The sequence below is a fragment of the Leptopilina boulardi genome, unplaced genomic scaffold (genome assembly GCF_019393585.1).
Source record: "Leptopilina boulardi isolate dan_hultmark-lab unplaced genomic scaffold, ZJU_Lbou_2.1 LbouV2_310, whole genome shotgun sequence".
Taxonomy (NCBI): Eukaryota; Metazoa; Arthropoda; class Insecta; order Hymenoptera; family Figitidae; genus Leptopilina; species Leptopilina boulardi.
The window spans coordinates 3,351,292-3,374,686 of NW_026137875.1; the positions used below are offsets into that span (position 1 = coordinate 3,351,292).

A 23,395-nucleotide genomic window follows, 5' to 3' on the forward strand; every position below is an offset into this window, starting at 1 on the left:
TTTTTACATTATTACTATAGTCTTATGATTTTCTAATTGCACGTTTAAATTATTTTATAATTATAAGCATTTCTAATTAGCATCATGGAACAAAATTCAATGAATAATTTTCAAAGGAAAATCGAGTCCAATTTTAGAGAATAATAATTGTTAATTAAAAATTGGACGGACAGACTGTTTGAATGATGGTCATCACTTTAATATAGGTTCTTTTTTTTTGTTTTCTTTACTCTCTAAATCTAAATTAGTGAAAAATTTACAATACATTGCCTAATATCTCCCGATTTGAATCAGAGAATTAAATTAAATGATAATTTTCAAATTTTATTGTACTATTAAAAATCTCTAATTTATGTTTTAAATCAATTTTTCATTGATTTGGATTTAGAGAATGAAATTCATAAAAATATTTTCATAAATATTGTAAAAATGTGAAATAGCTTTGCATTATTTTTTGGATTATAAAATCTGTTTTTGATAAAAATTATTATGTTCAATTCTTTTCTTTTGGTTTTTGTTTTCGAAAAATGAAATTTTCATTTTGAAGGGGCAGTGCGCGGTGGTTTATGGTTTATTATGTATTGGCACATATCACATTACGGTGAAATAGCTGACGTATATTATGGCAATGTTCTGTTAGCTCTAACATTATCAGCGACACATGAAATAATTATAATTTTAACAATGCCTAATAATCGTTATAGGCAAACCAGAGAATCAATAATCGTGCAACATTTACATTTGGTCCAAAGTTCATCGACTCTAATAATATTGACTAATTATTATTATTATTATTAATATTACACACGTTCGAAATATATTTTATTCCGTCAAGTAAAATATTTGTTTCCCCATAGTTATGTTTACATGACTAGGTTCAGGTAGTTAAATTTAACGACTATGCCAAAAAAAAATTAAAACATGGAAATTGAAAAAAATTTTCATATATCCAAATTTAAATTACTTTTCTTTTGTAGAATTAATAAATTTGAATCATTATTTTAAAAAAACGATTGATTTAATTTTATTTTTCACGATTTTTTGATTGAAATAAAAAATGTAAAATTCCAAGTGGAATTTTTGGCAACGTTTGTCATTGAAAGAACTACCTTAAATATATATTTTAACGGCTTCATGATGGAATATAAATAAATTTCAAAATCGCATTCGTTCATTTTTTTTAAATTAATCGCAATTTTAGTTTGCAATTAAAATTAAATTGTGACAATTTCCGTAAATTGTAAACAATTTTTTTATATATATATATATAGTTCGTTCCATTCAAAAGCACACGTAGAAAATTCATATACATTTCAAAGTGTGCATACGTTTCGCTTTTTAAAATCGAACTACATTTATGTTTTAAGCACACTGGTTAAGTCATTTTTTATTTACTTATTTATTTATTTACACGACCCATCGCACTTAAATGAATCATTGCGAGAATCGTGACTAGCAGTTTAAGTACAAGAATTTTTACCATCGTATCAATAAAGAAAACTTTCTGTCAACGATGAGAAAAGTAAATCACAGTGAAAAAGTTTTTATTTACATAGGTACCTCTCATTTATCAGCGATTTTTTTTTTTTTTTTTTTTTTTATTAAGAACCAGTTTAATCAACTCTGCTTCTCAATTTTGTATTTTTTTTTTTCTTAAAAGCTTTGCGAGAGGTTGTTAGCTCCTCTTCTTCGGTAAATTAGATTACAATTATTTCCCTTCTAGGCGAGGAAATTATATTTTCCCCGTGGATGTCGTTGAAAATATTGCCTGAAATTAATGTAACCCAGTTAATGCTGTCAAAGAAAAATGATTTTAGAATATTTTATCTATTTTATTTTATAATATAAGTTATTACTTTGGTGTCAGCAAATTTTTTTAATTATAATTAATTAGAATTCGGGTATTCTATCTGAAATTAATTTTATTTAAAAGAATTTTTTTATTTTAGTCAAATTTTTAAAATAATTCACGAGTTAGAAAAATTCATAAAAATTTGAACTTATGAATTTTAAAACAAAAAAGGTTAATTTAAAAATAAATAAATGAAAAAAAATTATTTAAAATTAAATTTTTTTCTTTTATATAAAAGTAGAACAAAAATCTGCTTTTTCATTTAAAAAAAAAAAAAAAAAAAAAAACTATAATTGTACAAACATCAATCAATTTTTGTTCAACAATCACTCAAATGATTTAGCAAAAAAATCAAATTCTCTTGGGTTCTTTGCAATGAGACTTTTATGGGAAACGATTTTTGGTACTCTATATTTAAATTTAAAATAAAATAATACTATTATAGAACTTCAAAAAAAAAAGTCGATTAGTTTTATTTTACACCATATAAAATTCGAAATAAAAATTTATTAATAAAATTCAATGTTCTTCTCTCAATTTTGTTGAAAAAAATTAAAAAATTTTATATATCAAAATATAAATTTTCAATTTTAAAGAAATTTTAAAATTAAATTTTCAATTAAATCTTTCAAATTGAAAATATAATCCTATTATTATTATTATTTTAAATTGACCAAATTTATTTTTCAAAAATCTTTTAATGTCAAAATAAATTAAAAGTTTAGGATGATTTAAAAAATCGGAATGTTATTCTCGGAAAATGAATGATTTTTAAAAATCCGAGATTTTAGAGAAAAATCAAGGTAAATTCATGTTTTTTTTTTCAAGGCATAACTAAATTCACGTCGTTTTTCCAGCTTTCAAGGTTGGATGGCCACTCTGGTGAAATAAAAATTGATATTTTAAAATTTGCCTAAATAAAAATGCTGTTAAATAAAATTTCTGATAAATGAAAACTCTTTTAAATAAAAATTCCGTTCAATGTAAAATCGGTTAATATAAAAAATTATGTTAAGTAAAAATTCGAATTAACAAAAATTCTGATAATTAAATGTTCCATTTTATGAAGTATTTAAAAAATTTTGTTAAATAAAAATTGAGAAAAATTAGAGAAGTTACCATAAAAAAATTTATTTATAAATAGAAATTCTAATAAATAAAATTTCGTTTGAATAAAAATTCTATATAATTCTATTTAATATTAATTCTATTTTACTAAATTTGTCTCTATATAAAATTATATCAACGAGAAATTTGAATTAAGGAAAGTCACACTTATTTTAACCCTTTTTTTTTAGAATCTTTCATATGGATTTTCAAACATTCTAATTTAAAAAAACAGAATGAAAAAAATAAGTTGAAATTTCAGTAATCTTTCCTTTTAAATATTTAACTACTTTTACAATTTTTACTATTTTCCATCGCCAATTTTTATACACGCTTTTTTTTTAATAATTCATCAGAATCTCACGTATGGATTTTTAAAAAACACAAATTCTTAAAGGATCAAAAATTAAGATTTTCTTTTTTTTTTATCCTTTATGTTTTTAGGACCAAAATGATGCAATAGATGCAAAATTTCTAAAGTGATTCAATTAAAAGAATTTTCTTATATTGGACTGCAATTTGCATAAAATTTAATATTATTGGTAAGTATACTTTACCAAGGGAATGATTATCCTATAAAAATCATAAATTAGAATTTTCATTTTAAAGAATATTTTTTAAAAATAATTATTTTGTTGATGAATTTTCATTTTTCAAATTTAGCATTTGACAGAATTTCTTTTTATACAAATTTTTACTTAATAAAAATTTTTAACTACCGAAGTTTTATTTGGCAGAATTTTTATTTTACAGTCATTTTCTTTACATAACTTTTTATTTTAAATAATTATAATTTAATGGAATTTTAATTTAACACAATTCTCATTCAATCAAATTTTATTTGATTCGAATTTTTAAATGACAAAAATTCCAATTCACTGAATTTTTAAGACACCGAATTTTCATTTGTCCGAAATTACAAATGCCCGAATAATCGACAGAAAGATCTTTCTGTCGATTGTTTATTCGGTCATTTGTAATTTCGGACAAATCGTAATTTCTGTTATATAAAAATTCGAATCAAATAAAATTCGATTGAATGAGAATTGTATTAAATTAAAATTCTGTAGAGGGGGAAAAAGATTAAAATTTTGGTCAAATGCGAACATATTGGATTTTTAAAAATCATAAACTTGAGAAAAAAAGTAATCTTTTTGCGAAAAAAAAATGGTAAAATTTTAATTTTTGATAAAGAAAAAATATATTTGAAAGTACAAAAATTTTCTCTCACCTGACAATGTTTATCGTCATCTCGACAAAGAATCGTATATCGTAAATTGTGGTCGTGAACGAATCCCCTGGGATCACGCATCCGAGAAAAGAAATTCGCTCTCAGAAAGAAGAACCTCAAGGTCAGAGGGCACAGTATGAAGATCCGATGTCGGTGGTTCAGGAATGCATGCATTAATAGTTTTATTTGGAGCATGAATTTGTTTTGTTTGTGCAATTCGTGTTTTATCTCGTTTCGTTCTAACAAGCACTCCCGTTCTTGGTCCCGCATTTCTTGTTGGTCCATGTACGCCAGGTGTTTGTCCAACTTTATCGGCTTTACGAAGTTTCACACTGAATTTAAATGGTGGCTTATAAACAACTTGTAGCCTCACACGATCCGTTTTATTATTATTATCATTATTATTTTTCGCGAGTGATCCTAAACTTCGTGATTTTGGATCAGTCAGTCTTCTTAATGTCACGTGTTTCACTCGTCCTGGATTGGGCCTTGAATTAACATTCGCAGGCGTTGTAAGACCAACTGGAGTCGATTTACTTTTTGATAAAGCAGAAGTTGGTGGATCAACACGACATTGTGACGCCAAGAGCCATGATCGCACTTTACTCTTTGGATCAGCATTGTCAGTTACACCTCCACTTCCGGCACCAACTGCACCACCAACGCCAACTGTTCCATTATTTTCATTCTCAGTTTGCGTTGCCGAATAATCGATCACCTCTTTTTTCTTGCGTTTTTTCTTGTTTCCATTGCCACCACCACCACCAACGCCGCCACCGCCACTTTCCGTCGGTTGCTTGTCTTTTGTGACCTTCTTTTGCTTTACTTCCGGCGCGGTAACTGCCTCGGCCAATCTTTTACGAGCTGGCTCCTCTGTAGTGGCGGGCGCCACCCTCTTCTTCTTGGCCTTTTCGTGACAAGAGTGAAGAAACGCCGTGGAAAGGAAGCCATCAAGGAGGTATAATGGAAAATAAAAAGTATCCGTTTAGTTGACAGAATTATGAGAGGGAAAGAAAAAAAAAAAATTCTAACATCTCTACAAAAAGTAGTTTAAATGATAAAATTATATCTCCAGGGTTGCTACAGAAGTCTGTTTTTAAATTTCCATGATAATTATACAGGCTTGATACTTTGATAAATTATTGTCCTATATAAAAGTAACAAAAAATCTCAAAATATAAATTTATTTTTTAAAAAATTATAAATAATAATTAAAAAAATAATAAATTATAAATAATATTTTCTAATCCGTATAATTTCCTACAAAACTTTATATGGATTATAATTTATCATCAAGATTTTTTGTTCAGTTTTTCATATAATTTTCAAATAAAAAGTTTTTTTTCAAAAAAAATTTTTAACCATATTTTTTTAAAATTATTCCTTATTTTTCATTTTTAATCATTTGCGGCACAGTGGTAACCCAGATTACCATCTATTTTATTTACAACTTTTCTTACTGTATTTAAAGTTTTTTAAGCAATATTCATTAATTTTTTTTTGAAAGTGAATGAGAACATATTATTGAATGAAACGAAAATAAAAGTAACAATATTTACGCAAAATTATAAAAAATTATAAATAAATAATTGTCAAAAAACTCATTATTTTTGGAAAAAAAATTCATTACCGAAAATTTAGGCAAAAAGGGAACCAATATTTTGTACTCGGAGGTTTTTGGGGTCGCTGATTAGGAATCTGAAGTCTGTTTTTAAAAATTCAAAATGGCGGACAATTTTTTAAAACTTGCTTGGATTCGCTTGAAACTCGTTACTCGGGAGTTTTTGGTGTCGCTGATTACGATTCTGAAGTTAGTTTTTAAAAATTCAAAATGGCGGATACAATATGGCGGCCGACTTTTTCAAATCTTAATGCAATTCGCTTCAAAATTGTTACTCGGGGGTTTTTGGGGTCGCTGATTACGAATCTGAAATCAGTTTTTAAAAATTCAAAATGGCGGATCCAATATGGCGGATGACTTTTTGAAAATCTAATGCAATTCGTTTGAAACTTGTTACTCGGGGGTTTTTAGGGTCTTTGATTACGAATTTGAAGTCAGTTTTTGAAAATTCAAAATGTCGGATCCAATATGGCGACCGAAAAATTTTAAAAATCCACGAAATTTGCTTAAAACTTGTTACTCGGGGGATTTCGGGTCGCTGATTACGAATCCAATGTTAGTTTTTCAAAATTTAAAATGTGGATCCAATATGTGCTCATTGTAGTACAAAAGCTGACCAAAAGCGACAACAGTAACAAGTTTCAAGCAAATTGCATTAGATTTTAAAAATCGATCGCCATATTGGATCAGACATTTTGAATTTTCAAAAATTGATTTCAGATTCGCAATCACCGACCCCAAAAACCCCCGAGAACAAGTTTCAAGCGAATTGCATTAAGTTTTCAAAAAGTCATCCGCCATTTTGGATCCGCCATTTTGAATTTTTAAAAACTGACTTTAGATTCGTAATCAGCGACCACAAAAATCCTTATAGGTGTGATCATCTGTATTTTTGAATGGAATGAAAAATGTGTGCCGCAAAGGGTTAACTTCTTTTCTTCCCTTAAAAAATTTTTTTATTATTTTTATTTGAAAGTCGAAATTTTTCCCAATAAAACAGTATAAATAGGACAACATTGTTTTGGCGAGAAAATTTAAAAAAAATAGTTTTTTTTTTACATTTTCTCTTAAACCCAATGTTGTTCCATTTTTATATTTATACAGTTTTGTTGAAAAAAAATCTTATCTTTCAAATAAAAATAACAATAAAATTTTTTAAGATGAGAAAAGGGGTTAAAAAATTAAGGTTAGTTTTAAAAAAAACTTTTTAGTCATTTAAAAGTACATGAAAAACTGAACAAAAAACCCTCATGATAAAGTAAAATCCATAAAGTTTTGTAGAAATTTATACGGATTAGAAAATAACTGTGTTACCTGAAAATTCAAAATTTTAATCACCTCTACTTTTTATAATTTAAAAAAAAATAAGTTTATATTTTGAGATTTTGTTACATTCATATAGAAAAAAAAATTTACCAAAATATCAAGCCATTTTTTAAAGAAAAAATTTTTTCTAAATACTATTAAGTGGAATATAATTCCAGGGATTTTTTCAAATTTCCATGACTTTTCCAGGTTTTCCAAACTTTTTTTTTAAAATCCCTGACTATTCAAGGTTTTCCAGCTCCTGTATAGCAACCCTGGATTGAATCCCATTAATATTTTATCAAGTAAATTATAATTATATTTTTTGCAATTTCTAAAAGAGCTTATAAAAAAAAGCAATGTAATTTTCAAGAGCAAGGCATTTTAGATCCTGAATTATGTCAGAAAATGAATTGGCACCCTTGAGAAGCGTAAATTTTGTTGGCTTGAAATTTCACTCGTTCTCTGCCCCTTAAATTTATTGCTTTTCATTAAAGATTCTGTTTGATAGAAGAAACTTTATTCCCCTTTTAAAAAAAAATAAATTTGAAGACAAACATTATGTAAAAAATAATTTCGTCTAATCTTTACGAACTAGTTCAAAAAATTAATAATTTTTTAAACACAAATTTGTCCCAAATGATTAATACTTATTGGGAACGCATGAATATTCCCCCATACTAAATTTGTTCGAATTTCTATGATTTCAAAATTAATAAGCTCAATTTTCTATGTTACGGAATTTTTATTTAATATAATTTCTATTTAACCGAATTTTTATTTTGCAAAATTTGCATAATACAAAGTTTTAATTTAACAGAATAAGTTTTAAAAATCAATTTTTAGAATTTTCATTTAATAGAATTTCATCTGATATAATATTTACATTTAGCCGAATTTTATTTGTTCGAATTATTATTTTGCAGAATTTTTCATTAAAATGATTTTCTTTATTACAGAATTTTATATATAACCGAGAATTCACTTCACAGAATTTTTATTTATTCGAATTTTCACTCGTCAGAATTTTTATTTCATTTGTACCAATTATCATTTGTGAGAATTATTAAAACACCAAATTTACATTTGACCGAAATTATAAATGTCCGAACAAATATTCAACAGAAAATTTTTGGCGCGAACTTTAAAATGAATCAATAAAAAATAATCAAGAAAATTGTGATTAATTAATTTTAAAATTTCTAGACAAAATTTTTCTGTCGGATATTTTGTTTGGCTTTTTACAATTTCGTTGAAATAAAAATTCGGCGTTTTCAAAATTTTTATCAAATGCCAATTGGTACAAATAAAAATTCTGTTAAATGGAAATTTGATTGAATTGAAATTCTTTTAAATGAAAATTCAGTTAAATAAAAATTATATTAAATAAAAATTCTTTTATATTTTAATTCAGTTAAATAAAAATTCCGTTAAGTGAAATGAAAATTAGATTAAAGAACAATTATGTTAATTAAAAATTCTATATTATGAAAATTTTGCAGAATAAAAATTCGGTTGACTATAGAAAAATAAAAGTTCGACTAAATAAAAATTCCTTTTATTATGAATTCAGTTAAATAAAAATTCTTAAATATGAAATTTCAATTTAATACATATTCTATATTAGAAAATTCGGCAACAAAGAAATTCGAGCTTATTAATTTCGATATAAATTACAACAAATTCATTGTGCGGAATATTCATGCGTCCCACTTATTGCTTAGAGAATTTTTTTTTTTACATCCAAAGAAAAATCTGATATTTCTTTTTTTTTTCATTTAAACTTCTTCAATCAAATATATTCAAAAGTCAAGATGAAATATATGCAAAATATTTAAACTTTTTTAGTTAAAACGCAAATATTAAACGAGTGACTTTCTTTTTTTTTTGTCATCAGGGTTCCAGTTTGAATGATTGAAGTATTAAATAGTTTGAAAGAGAAATTGGAGAACTTTTGACAGGAATGGTTATTATAGTCTAAAGGGATTTACAGGTATCATTCGTTTTGAAGCGTGCAAAAAGTTTACCTTTGAAGACTTTTCGTTTGCAGTATTTGCGGATGGGTTGGCATCCTTATGCTTTCGACGATGTCTCTTCTCCCTCACCTTCCTGCTTAGAGGTAGTTTCGCACGAACCGCTGGCGGATGTACAGTTACTCCCTCCGTTCCTTCCGGTGGAAGTCGTACAGTCTCCGTCGTTGAGCTGTGGATTATTGTAATCGATTTCAGTTTTTGGTCCGGACGTTTTCCCAATAATCTCGTGCTCGCCACCTGCACATAAACAAATTATTCCTTATATGTAAAGATTATTATTTCATATATATATATATATAAATAATAAATAAATTTATACATAATTAATAATTTATTAGCAAATAATCAAATTTTAAAATGGGTATTTCGTGAAAATTTTCATTCAATTTTTTTTTTTAATGTTTATAAAAAATAAGAAAATGGGTATTTTTTGATTTGAAAAAAATTATGGAAGTAATGATTTTTTAAAATTTAACGTTGTCAGAAGTAGATTATTTTTGAAATACAATTTTCTCTGTCCTACTAACAGATAAAAGATAATCTTATATAGGAAATTTTTTATTCTTCTTTAATATTCTAAATATGTAATAAACAATAACATAATTAGAAGAAAAGCATCTAAAAAATTGAAATTAATTCTAAAAAATGAATTGAAAAAAAAAATTTCAAAATCGACTACTTCGGTTTTGAGAAAAGTCACTTTTTATAATTAATTTCTTTTTTTTTGGATGCTCCCATTATAGTCCAGTTATTTTTTTTTATTAGATATTTAAAATATTAAAGAAAAATCGAAAAAATTTCAAATTTAATATTTTTTTTCTGTTAGTAGGGCAGAGAAAATCGTATTTAAAAAAAAAATCGGCTTCTGACGACGTTAAATTTAAAAAAATAACTTCCATTATTTTTATCAAATAAAGAAATAAAACAATACGTAAATAATAAAATAATAAATAAATAAAAAACATTTCGATAAATATATCCCAGTAAAAAAAAATTTTGAATAAAAATCTCACATAAAATGCCTCAAAAATAAAGATTCAAATTAAAAATAATTAATTATTATATATGATGTAGTGTATCCTAAAGCATAAAGCATGGAAAAGTTTTTAAAAAATTAATAAAGAATAAAATTTGACACATTTATTAAAAAAAAAAAAAAAAATTAGTAACCTTTTGTATCATTAAATAAAATATTTTTGCTAAATTACTTAATTACTTTTTTTTTCTTTTCTAAATTAAATAGTACAAATTATACGAAAGGGCAGTTTAATTTTGTGTAAGCCTTTTTATTACTGTAAATAAATAAAATAAATAAATTTAAATATTGCATTATTATTATTGTTATTATAAATGTTGATTGTAATGCGAATGACATAATGAGACTAGCTACTACTAACTAAACAAATGTTTATTGAAATTTATACCAAAATTTCATGAATTTTTTTTTCTTTAAATGAACCTAGCAAAAACACCTCTTTATATTGAACTTACAATTTTCACAATCAATTTTCTTCTTCTTCTTCCTCATTCGAGTCTTTATAAAAATAGTGTGACGAAAAAAATATAAAAAGATTAAAATTAATATGAAGAAAAGTATCAAAATAAACTTTTGAAATAATCGCCAAAATAGAACAAAATATATATATATATAAGTAGATTTATTTTTATGAGGTGGAAAAGTTAAAAAGTTGTAAAATACGTACCAGTAGAGAAATGACTCCCAGGACTATTAGAGCCACAGCATACCAGTGTTCGGCCATCCATCGTTTGAAAGTGGCCAGACTTTCGTCTGATAGTAAAAGTTTTCTTAATGTTGCTAAAGGTCCACTGGGATCCACCTACGCAGAAAATTTTCAACAACATTAAAAAATATACACAATCTTTTTTTTTAACTCTGTTTGTTTTTATTTTTCAATAATTAAATTTATTTTTTGTTCCATTTAATAATTTTTATAATAAAATTCTAATAAATGGCAAATTTTTTTTAATATACAAATTTTTCATTTAAACTTCAAATTATTTCATAAATAATTCGATTTTTTTTTTATTGGAAAACTATTATCGTTATAAAAAATATTTTTAATTTTAATTCAATTTTACTATAATATATTTTTCATTCTAAATAATTGTTCATTGGGTTTTTTTTTCAATGGAAATAATAAAGACCATTTTTTTTATATATATACGAAATACATTTGTTTTCTAGAGCAAGTGAAATAAAGAGGAATAAAACAATCGATTTAAATGTTTGTTTTAGCGGGAGGTGAAAAAAATAAATGGTAAAAAGTGAAAGGTGAAAATACACAAACTCCAAAAAGCTTTTCTTGTAAAGCTTAAAATTGTTTTTCAAACAAAAACAAAGAAAAAAAAGATAAAAAGGATAATATTTGTGTTGCACTACCTTCCTTCGATCGTGCAATTTTCCAGCTAGCGAGAAACGAGTTTTTTCTTTCATTATTTTCGAACAACGAATCTTCGAGCTGTGATTACAATTTTTTTTTATATTTTAAATTTTTCCTCGACAATTTAAATATTATATTAAAAAAAATATATATTTACAAAATTACAATTTGAAAAGAAGTTTTTATATTACATATTGATAGATTTTTTTCTGCTTTAAAATATAAATTAAATATACTCGTATACATGGAGATTATAATAAATGAAAATAAAATAAAATTTACCTCTCTACATTTTTGAAAAACATCACAGTATCCATTGTATTCATTGCATGGAGTGCCGGGTTTCGAAAACATATCAGGAATATCGTAGGGTGGCGAATTCCAGTCGAAAGAAGATCTGAAAGAAGAATTTGAAAAATTTATGAATATTTTTATTCAAGGTGTGTAAAAGATCAAAATTCGATTCTATTAATAATAATTACAGGCCTCGGATCGACTTAAAGGTACAAAAAAAGTCATTTTAATCGATTTATATTCCAAAAAAAGTCGATTTTTTTTATTTTCACAAAATTTAATTGGTTAATTAATATATATTATTTTAAATAACTCATGTTATTAGATATTAATTTCATTTTATTAATTCTGAAATGAGAATAATTTTATAAAAATATTATCAAGAAAATTTATTTCAAATATTTCAGACTCGAACTAAGAAGACAAGACTTGTAAGACAAATTTTCAAAATTTTATTTAAGTAGAACAAATTTCTAAAAAAAATTTTAAACCTCCATTTTTATAATTTTTTCAAGTCTAATTTAAGCAATTTATTCGAATTTAAAATTTTGTCATGGTTTAAAAGTAATTGAATTTTCAAAGTTTTACAATTTAGATTTTTGAAATTAATTGAACTTCAAGTGATTTTTAATTTTTAATTTTTAATGATTTTTGTTACTAAAAAATTTTTTAGAAATTGCAGACAAAAATACAATAATTTGAAAACTTTTTAAGTGAAAAATGGTTTCAAATAGTTGAATTTTCGAAGAATATTATAAAAATAATTAAAAATAAATGAATTACAGGAGAGTTATAATATTGAAACTATGAAATGGAAAATTTTAGAAACTTTTAAATTGAAATTTTTGAAAATAATTGAATTTCAAAAGATTTTGTTAAATTACAGACAATAATTATAATAAGAGAAATTTTTAGTGATTTTCAAAGAATGTTATAAAAATCAATAAAAATAATTGAAATTTTTGCAAAATTTTTTTTTTTAAATTATAAACAATTATTAGATTTCATAAAAATTTTAATTGAAAAATAGTTTAAGATCATTGAATTTGTGAAGAATTTCATTAAAATTACTAAAAAAAATTAAAATTGAATTATTTAATTATCTCTAATTTTTATAGAAATTATTAATTTAGAATAATTCTTTTTTTTTTATTTGAAACAAAATATTGAGCCCACAGAATAAAATTTAAATAAAAAAATTTACATTAAAACCAGTCAAAATTCGAAGAAAATATTTAAAAATTCTAAATTTTACTGTATATTTCTATTTACCTTTAATTTTCCCCAAAAAATTGATTATTTAAATTTTTCAATTGAAAAAAAAAAATATAATATTTTATAAATATACACAACAGGTTTATCATAAACATATTTCCTAGCATTTTTTTTTATATATAGTAAGAAATACACTCGAGAGAAGAACATCAGCAACAAGTTCATTTCAAACATATTGGAAAAAGTTTTGTCTTCTTTAGCAACTTTGTTTTATTTACATTTCATGGGAAATTTGATCTACAACAATAAGAAATTCAATTTCCTATACTATACTTTCTTTTTTATCCCCTTCTATATTGAACATAAACTTATTGCAGTTATCATTGTCAAAGACTTGAAAAGAAAATTTAATAAATATAAAGTTTAGAGATGAAAAAAAAAATAATAATAATAATTTTCTTTTCAAACTTACAAACAAGGTTGATTTTCTCCAGGTAAACGGCAGCACAATTCGCAAGCCTTCGTTGCAGGATCGTTTGGTCCTGGTATGCACTGACAGGATTCCAAGCCATAAGCTAGACAAATACTGCCCGTGCACTCCTGAAAATATAAAAGATGCCCATTCTTTACAGTCAACTCACGAGAAACGAGAAGATCGTTTCAATATAAAAAAAAAAAGTTATGATCAATTTTCCCAATGCTTTTTCACACAATAGAAATATTATATATACCAATATTTTTATATTTTATATTCTTTGCTTCTTATTACATATTGAATATTTATTCTATTTTATTCAATCGAGGAAAATGTTTTAAAAGGTTTCATTTTTTCTTTATAAAAAAAAATTTAATTTTCACAAAACCGGTAACAATGGAGAGATTTAATTAAAAATTTTTTACTTCCATTTTTTTTTTTTTTTTAAATGACTTTTAATATCTTAAATATTTTAATAAAATTCTTTGCTTTTTATTCTTTGACATTTTTTCCCTAAATCGTAAAATTTAATAATTAATTTCCATTGCTGCTTTTAACTAATAATAACGTTTATGATCAACGATTTAGAAGAAAAATTATTTTTCTATGCAAATTATTATAATTTTTTGTTTAAAAAATTTTTTTTATAGCTTTTATCATTCACGAATTTTTTAAAAGAAAATAATTTTTAGGCGAATAATTTTATTATTTTCCAGATGAAAAATATTCCTCTTTTGTCGATCAATAATCATAAATGTTATGAACTTCAACAATATTGATAATAAATATGAAAATGGTGAAAATGTTTCTTAAACAACAATTTTTTAACAATAATCGTTTTAACAGTATAAATTTTATTAAGCCGAATTTTCATATAGAAAAAATTTTTATTTAACCTAAATCTTATTTAACTGAGTTTTTATTAAACTAAACTTTTATTTATCAAATTCTTTAGTTTGGTGAATTTTTATTTAACATAAAGTTTCTTTTTTACATAATTTTATGTATGACATAATTTCCACAGAATAGAATTTTCATTTAACAGAATTTTTAATAAGCCAAATTTTGTTTAAACATAATTTTAATATCACTAAATTTTTATTTAGTACAATTATCATTTAAAATAATTTCTGATTAAAGAAATTTTTTCGCTGAATCAAAATTTAGTTAAATTACAAAAGAAAGTTCGTTTACATAATCCTGTTAAGTAAAAAAGATTATTAATTTAACTTAATAAAAAGTAATTTTTCTCTATGAAAAATTGTGTTAAAAATCTAAATTCCATCAAATGAAAATTCAACAAGTTTATTTCTCTCATTTATTTACAAATATATATATTAAAGAATTCAGAAAGCAATGAAAGTTTTTTTATTCTCTCAACAAAAAGGGAAATTAAATTCAATGAATTGAAATTGAAGTAATTTTAGATAATCTAATTCAAGTGATATACATTTTATGGATTATTCAAGACACTTTAGCGGTCCCAGATTTTACGTGTATTTCAAACTCACCCCCATAAAGCAAACGAGCTCTTGATTGCAGATGGTTTTGTTCGGCTTGTTAATGGATGGGGGACAATAGGGTGCTCTTCCGTCGCAAAAACTGGCATCTCTACATCCGTTGTCATCTCTACATTTATCAGAAAATCTCAGCATGCAATTCGTCGTACAGCATGGACCCTGTGAAAATAAAATAAAGTTCTCTTTCTCTAAATTGCTTCATTTATCACTTTCCATTTATATAAACAAGAAAAAGAGGTGTTTCAACTTTATTACGCCGAAGAGTTATTATACTTCACTTTTACCTTTTATTTTTCAATAACTGAACATTTTTATATATGGGAATATAAAAAAGGAAATGAAATATATTTTACTCTCGATATATTTTTACTACCGTCAACTGGGGCTATTATGGTTTCACGCTAGTTTTCAATTTAGAAAACATTTATTTCGAAGTTTTTTAATTTTACATCTAGTAGTGTGATATTTCAATAAAGTAAATATAATGTTATATATTAGTAAATTTGTTATTAGAAATGAAAAAAAAAAATTATGACGAAAAAATTTGGAAGATTTATGAGAAAATATACATTAATTATAAAATTCACGAAATCCAGTGTCAAAAATATTAAAGGTACAAAATTGAAAATAACGATTTATACGAAAATTAATTGATAAGTAAAAAAAACTTCTGTGCTTTGATTTTATACATTCTTCTCATTTTTTGTCTCAAAAAATTGAAAATAAGTCAATTCTAATTTTACAAGATACAAATTATTTACATTTTCGTTGTTACTAGACTAAAAATTTTTTTCCTGACCTTATTTAGGATCTAAAAATTTTTTACGTTATCAAAATTAACAAAAAAAATATTTTTGACAATTTTAAAAATTTTATTTTTTGAAAAAATTAAAAAAAATATTAAAATCCATACAATTGATTGTGCAAAATATCACAAGAAAAGTGTAAAAAAAAGTGTCGATAAAAATATTAAAAATTATATGGAACAAAGTTCAATTTTAAAAGAATTGCCAGTTAATTTTCAATTAATCAAAATTTACATTATATAGGTTTGTCAATTTTTTTTTTTTACTTCTTTTCGAACCTAGAATCATAAATTCTATTATGGAGAATTGGAAAAAAATAATTTAAAGCACAAAAGAACAATATTCTCGAAAAATTAAAATTTTCCCAAAATAATTCAATTTTTGAATTAAAAAAAAAAAATAATTTTTCTCAGATTTATTGAAAAATGATTATTTGTCAAAAAATAAATTTTGTGCTGAATTCTACGAGTTCAATAAAAAAGAATACAATTAAAACATTTACGAAAAATTAAAAATTTTCAAAATAATTCAATTTTTAAATTCAAATAAGCATTTTTTTACTCATAAATATTTAAAAACTATTATTTTTCAAAAACAAATTTTATGCTGAATTTTGTAAGTTCATCAGAATAATAAATAATTATAACATTTACGAAAAATTAAAAAGTTTTCAAAACAATTTACTTTTTAAATTCAAAAAAAAAAAAATTTATCCAGAAAATTTAAAAATCAAATTATTTTGAAAATTTTTAATTTTCCTTAAATGTTATTTCTTTTTGTGATCGACTAGCACAATTTTTTTTTTATATAAATTTCAATTATTTTAAATAATTTATTATTAAAGATTTTTAAAATTATTATAAGAATTTTTGAGTTTCATAATGGTTTTTAAAATTTTGTGTCCTAATTATTTTTTCAAAAAAAATTTTCCAGCTCAAATTAATACAAAATTTGCATAAATATTACAGTTTTGAAAAAAATAGTGTTGTTAACTTGTACGTTCTATATGATTAGTACGATTAGTTTTTTATTTAAAAAATTAGTTCGAATAAAACAATATTCTCCAATAAAAATTTTGTTAAGTAAGAATTTTCTTAAATAAAAATTATGTTAAATGTGAATTCAGTTACTGAAAATATAGTCAAGTGAATATTTAAATAAATAGGAATTCAATAAAAGAACAATTCAATAAAATAAAAATTATTTTTTTTATCAAAATTTTGCCAGGTTTAAATTTTGTCTATAAATAAAAATACGATAATTTTTAATTCAACACGACAAAAAATTTCGACAGGTCTAATATTCATGTGTTCCGATAGTGCGATTTATTTTTGAAAATAAATATGTCAAAATGACGTGGACTGAAGCACTGTTGCATTTATCGTTCGTATTTTAATCTAATTGAAAATAATTGGGAAAAAAAATTTAACAAAAAAAAGAAATAATTTAAAAAAAAATTGTCAAAATTTTAAAGATTTTTTCTAAATTTTTAATTCTTATAGATAAGCTTATTAATAATATTTTAAATATTTTAATAGATGAGAATTACCTGACTAGGACTGCAAATTGAACCAGGAGTTAATGTACATGGTGTTTCATCAGTCGGTGGATATCGACGTTGAGGAAAGCAACACGAGTCCTTGCAATCTTCTTCCCATCCACAATCGCACTCCTCTCCATCCTCGACAACTCCATTTCCACATAACGATGCCTGGGGCTCTAAAATTCACAAAAGAAAGCCGATTTTCAATTAAATTCTTTTTCACGTCCATCAACTCTTTTCCCCATTATAACAGAGGACTCATATCCTCTTGTGTCAAAAACAAGTGTTTCATTCAATTCAATATTTATTATACAATTCTAAAGAAAATCTCTGAAAAAGTATAACTATTGTTTAAATGCATTTTTAAATAAATGTTCATTTAATAATTAACTCTTAATTTTTTTTTGTTTTTAATAAAACAATTTAATTATAATTATAATAATTTATAATGAATTATAAAAAATTTGCAAAAAACTTTAAAGAAAAATTCTTGACCAAGTGACGTCACGAGGACGACAAATTAAACATTTTAATATAATAGGAGATTGTAATTCTGAATTTTCAACTATTTGAAACACATGATTATATCATAAAAATCATTAGTTACAATTTTTATTTTGAATAATTCTATTATATATAATTTTTTTTTGACGAATTTTCACTTTTCGAATAATTAGCATTTGACAAAATATTACAACAAATTTTGTTTTCAAAAATTCACCCCAAATTTTTACTTTACAGAATTTGTTGGTAACAAATTTTTATTTGGTAGAATTTTACAAAATTTCTCTTTTCACAACTTTTTATTTAAAAGAATTAGGTATAATTTAATCGAATTTGAATTTTTGTAGTATTTTAAATGCTTCGAATTTTTAAATGCTTGAATTTCCAATTCAACTAATTTTTATTTGTCCAAATTTTTATTTGTACGAAGTATTATTTGATAAAATTCTTAAAACGCCGAATTTTCATTTATCCGAAATAAATAATAATCCACAGAAAGATTTCGATGCTGTTTTTAAAATTTATCAATCACAATTTTCTTGATAATTTCTAATTGGTCTATATTTTAAAAAACGCGCCGAAATCTTTCTGTTCATTCTATATTCAGATATTTTCAATTTCGGACAAAAATGAAGATTCGTCGTTTTAAGAATTACATCAAATATAAGAATTCATGTAAATAAAAATTCGAACAAATGAATATACGGAGAATTAGAAAACTTAAAATTCTATTGAATGATAATTATGTTAAATTAAAATTCGATTAAATTATAATTTTTTTAAATAAAAAGTTGAGTAAAAAAATTATGTGAAATAAAAATTCTGACGAATAAAAGTTCGTTACCTGAAAAATTTTGTTAACTAAAAATTAGTTTGAAAATAAATTCTGTTAAAGGCGAATGTGAAAAATGAAAATTCGTTTAAAAAATAATTATATATCTAATAAAATAGTTTAAATTAAAAATTTTATGTAATTATTTTTATGGAATAATCATGCGGCAAAAATATTTCTAATTTTAGTCTAAGTATAGTAAAAGTCAGTTTAAGTCAGACAGAAAACTAAAAATTGTAGTATAATATTAATTTTAGAGTGAAACAGAAATTCTCAACATTTTTAGTACAGTCAATGTCAGTCTACGTCATATATAACTTTTCAAATATTTTTAATTATAATTCAAGTACGTAGTATTTAATATTAGTTCGAAATCACAAAGATGTGTTAGATTTAGATAACAGTTTGAGATTTAATGTTTGAAGAAAGTGTCTCAGAGGACGAATCTTTGACAAGTATATCATATTAAATGTCAAATGGATTTTGGTTAAGCTGGCGGACGAGCGTTAAAGCCAAGTTAACAAGCCAATGGACAACTATTATCCTCGGCTTTGCATAGAGGCGACATTCTCTGTTCTCCAATTCCCTTACAACCTTTGCATATACATATATAAATATATATATATATGTGTACTGCCAGTACATGGGGTGCACAGGTTGTAAATATATGTCATACACCTAGACCATCACTCAACTAAAGCAGAATCGATCTGTTGCTGGGCTCTTGTAGCTTTCGCAAAATAGATGACATTATCGAACACAGCACATTAATCGTTCGACTCAACCACCGTATATAATATATATACAAAATTTCATACAATTGTAAATTACACGATAACTTTATATCAAACAAATTTATGTTTAAAAAGATAATTTTACATGATGATAAAATCCGTAACATTTATGATCAACTATTAAAAAGCAAAATTTTTTAACATGGAAAATTAGAAAAAATTTTACCTAAGAAAAATGTTTTTTTTTTATAATTTGTTGATAACTAAACATTACAAGAAATATCCTTGTAAGGCAACACCATCTATATCGAAACTAAAATTTCCAAACATTTTTTACACTATTTACTTGAAAAAAAGAAAATAAAATGCATTGTCCTTTATGATAATTGATTATTGTTAAGAAATACACCAGCTAAAACTTTTTTTAAGTTAAAATTATGCTAAAGGCCAAAGCATTTTATTTTCTTGTTTTCAAGTAAATATACTGTAAAAAATTTTCCGAAATTTTAATTGCCTTATAGACGGTGCTGTCTTACTACACAGAAAAAAACTGAATTCAGAATGAGCCGTGTAGGCGGCTCATTTTGATTTGCAACAAAAATGAGACTAGGTTTTTTCTGTGATAGAACCTACCCTTAACCTTCAAACTGATAAGAATCAAAAAATTACCCTTAGTGCTTTTCACGGTCTGTCAGACTTCTTTTCCTTTTTTTGTTTATTTTTTTAGTAATTTTAACTTATGTAATGATAACTTTCGTATATATTTAAAAAAATTTTTTTTACATGAAAAAGTCTATTTTATTATCTTATTTATAAATAACTGAAGTATTTAAATGTTTAAAGAATTACGAAAACGTCAAAACAATGATTGCAGCTTATGATAACTGACAGAACTAGTTACGCAAGAAGATGCGCAGAAGTTTCCTATGTAAAAAAAAAGATTAAAAATTGTTGACCATAAACGTTGTTTAAAATTAAAGTACGTGCTAATATCTTTTTTTTTTTTTAGTGAAATTCCCCAATTCAAAATGAAAATGTCCAAGAAGATAACACAATTCTCTTAGATAATTCTCGATTTTTTTTTTCTTTTTTTGCAAAGTGAAAAAACCTTAAAGAAACAAAAGAAAACGTGTAGCATTGTAAACTTGGGAAAGCCGCAAAGGTTCATTATTTTGTTGAGTGGTCAAACTTGAATAGAGTTTCAGTATAGTGAACAAGGGTTGCCACTCAAGATGGGTTTTGTTGAAATGGACAACTGTGATTTACTTGATGCAGGATAAACTAACTACGAGAATTTAAAGAAAAGTCACCTCTATTTTGTTAAATGAAACTATTTTCCCATATATCGCGCGAAAGAAAGCAGAGAAATAAAATTAAATTAAATAGTAATTAAAACTGTAATTATAAAGTAGAAAATGTTCAAAATTTATGTTCAACTAATCTCTAAAACAAAAGAGAAAAAAACTAGTTTTAATAATAATTTAATATATTGAAATTATCTCTAAAGATAAAGAAATATTGAAAATAATTTTTTTTGAATATAAGTTTTGTTAGACAATCGCAAATAATTAATTTTTTAGAATTAAAAATGCAATTTGACGATTTTATATACAAATTCAATTATTTAACTGTTTTTTTAAATATAAAGAAACGCCTTGTTTACATTACTGGAAAATCCATCAATCACAGCAAACTCAATCTCACCAAAATAATGGACAAGTTGAAAAAAATGTGATTTAATGTAAAAAAAAAGTTTAAATCAAATTAAACTGAAAAGAAACTTTTTTATACAATATATTAAGGACCAACTTCTGTATAAACATTATTGAATAATTTAAAGTTATCGAATTTAGTCCAAATTTTGCCAAAAGGTTTTTATAGTCATTGAAAGTCTAAATATCAAATTTTATAAAATTTTATAAAATATTTTTTAAATTTTTTACTAAAAGAAAAAAAAAGTTTTCAAAAAATCGAAGATGTAAATGCAAAGTGGTGTCTGATTTGGCGTGGAATACCTCATATAGAATGGGCGCATGATTATCCCATAAAAATCATTATTTAAAATTTTCATTTTAAAGAATTTTATTAGATATAATTATTTTTTAGATGAATTTTCATTTTTCGCATTAACATTTGTCAGAATTTCTGTTTTAAATAATTTTTAACTGTACAGAATTCTTGAAACGCCGAATTTTTATTTATCCGAAATTGTAAATGTCTGAACAAACAATCGACAGAAAGATTTCGGCGCGATGTTTAAAATTCACCAATCAAATGTTGTCAAGAAAATCGTGATTAATGAATTTTAAAAATCGCGCCAAAATCTTTCTGTCGATAGTTTGTTCGGCCATTTGCAATTTCGGACAAATAAAAATTTGGTGTCTAAAAATCCTGTTAATTAAAAATTTTTTAAAAAAGAAATTCAAACAAATGTTAATTCGAAAAATGAAAATTCGTCCAAACAAATAGTTACATCTAATGCAATTGTTGAAAATTCTAACTAATTACTTTTGTGGGATAATCATGCGTCCCATATAGGAAATAAAAAATAATACAGAAACTACTTAATAAAGTATCTTTCTCGTATAGTAGAATGTTGTAAAAGTGTCACAATTTAATATAAATATAAACTTACCAGTAAAGCATCCTTTATGAGAACGAGCTTTCGTGTTCAGAACAGGATTGATGGCATTAAGACTACAAGGACTGAAACGATTATTGTTTCGCTTGTCACCGCTGGTAGCGCGAGCGAACATTATAAAATTGCCATCCTCTCCACCAGGTGTGCATTGCTCGGGATCGTGCTGAAATGATAAAAAAAAAATATAATTATATAGATTTTTTTTATATTTACTTATTTTTATAATTTTCTTACTTGATTGAAAAAATGTTACATAGGTTAAGGTCAGGTGAGATGCACATCATTTTAAAAATACCATAATTATTAATATTTTCAAGTCGCTAGATGATTTTTATTTTATTTTTTAAAACTATTTTCTATTTTTAATTTCTGAATTAAAAACAAAATGATTAAAAATGCTTATTCAATTTAATTATTTATTTATTTATTATTATTATCATTCAACAAATAAAAAAAGTAAATAAAAAAAAATATTTATAATAAAATAAATAAAAAATTATAAAACTATAATATTAGTTTGAGCTTTGAGTTAGCGACAGTGATATAATCAAAAATATCAAAGAAGCAAAGAAAAAACTTTATTTAGTCGAATTACATTATAGAATACATTTTTGTAAGTAGTAAAAATCTATTCAGTCAGACCGAGAGAAGCAGTAAGATAAGTGAGTAGTAAAAGCTTTTTGAGTCAGACGGGAAAGTAAATACATACATACTGCAGACGCTTTTAAGTAGTAATAAAATTCCATATAGTCAGACAATCCGAATGGCCTACAAATTTATATGTCTAAATAAAAACTAAGGCCTAAACAGTTATATACATCAATAAAAAAGTATATAAAAATTTATTTTTAATATTATAACATAATTAAAATAAATACTTAGATTTTAAATTTACACTGAAAAAAACATTTATTTGATTCAAATACATTGACTATTATCAAACATGAACAAAAAATCAGAAAAATTTTTCGAACAATTTTAATGATTCAAATTTTTTTATGATATTTTTTCCTTAAAAAAAGAATATATTTAATTTATAAATAAAAAAAATTATTTTTTAAAATAAGAAATTATTATAGGTATGCTATGTTTGCAATTGAATTTCAAGATGAAAAAAATATCCACTATTCTTTGAGAAGTTCTGAGTAATATTCCTTTGAGAAAAAAAATGACACAGATTTAACAACCGCAATAAGAGTGATAACAGATTTATAAAAATAGAATATTTAAAAAAAATACCATTAAAAACTTTGAATCAAAACAAAGAGAATGGCGTTTAA

The 23,395-nt window shown here is 24.1% G+C and overlaps 1 protein-coding gene across 3 annotated transcripts in view; it reads right to left on the reverse strand.

The window, feature by feature from the left end:
* Positions 1-500: 500 nt before the first annotated feature.
* LOC127283644 (disintegrin and metalloproteinase domain-containing protein 10-like) overlaps positions 501-23,395 on the reverse strand; it is a 170,120-nt gene continuing 147,225 nt past the window's right edge. For 2 of the 3 annotated variants that reach the window (XM_051308645.1, XM_051308646.1), the window contains 9 exons: positions 22,110-22,278; positions 17,411-17,580; positions 15,047-15,214; positions 13,533-13,660; positions 11,834-11,948; positions 10,853-10,987; positions 9,144-9,386; positions 4,191-5,097; positions 501-1,768 (listed from right to left, as the gene is read on the reverse strand). In XM_051308645.1, the coding sequence (XP_051164602.1) occupies positions 4,264-5,097; positions 9,144-9,386; positions 10,853-10,987; positions 11,834-11,948; positions 13,533-13,660; positions 15,047-15,214; positions 17,411-17,580; positions 22,110-22,278 (1,962 nt within the window). In that variant the 3' untranslated portion in view covers positions 501-1,768; positions 4,191-4,263. Of the gene's footprint in view, positions 1,769-4,190; positions 5,098-9,143; positions 9,387-10,640; positions 10,684-10,852; positions 10,988-11,833; positions 11,949-13,532; positions 13,661-15,046; positions 15,215-17,410; positions 17,581-22,109; positions 22,279-23,395 lie in introns of those variants that run through there. The other variant, XM_051308648.1, reaches the window with a different exon arrangement.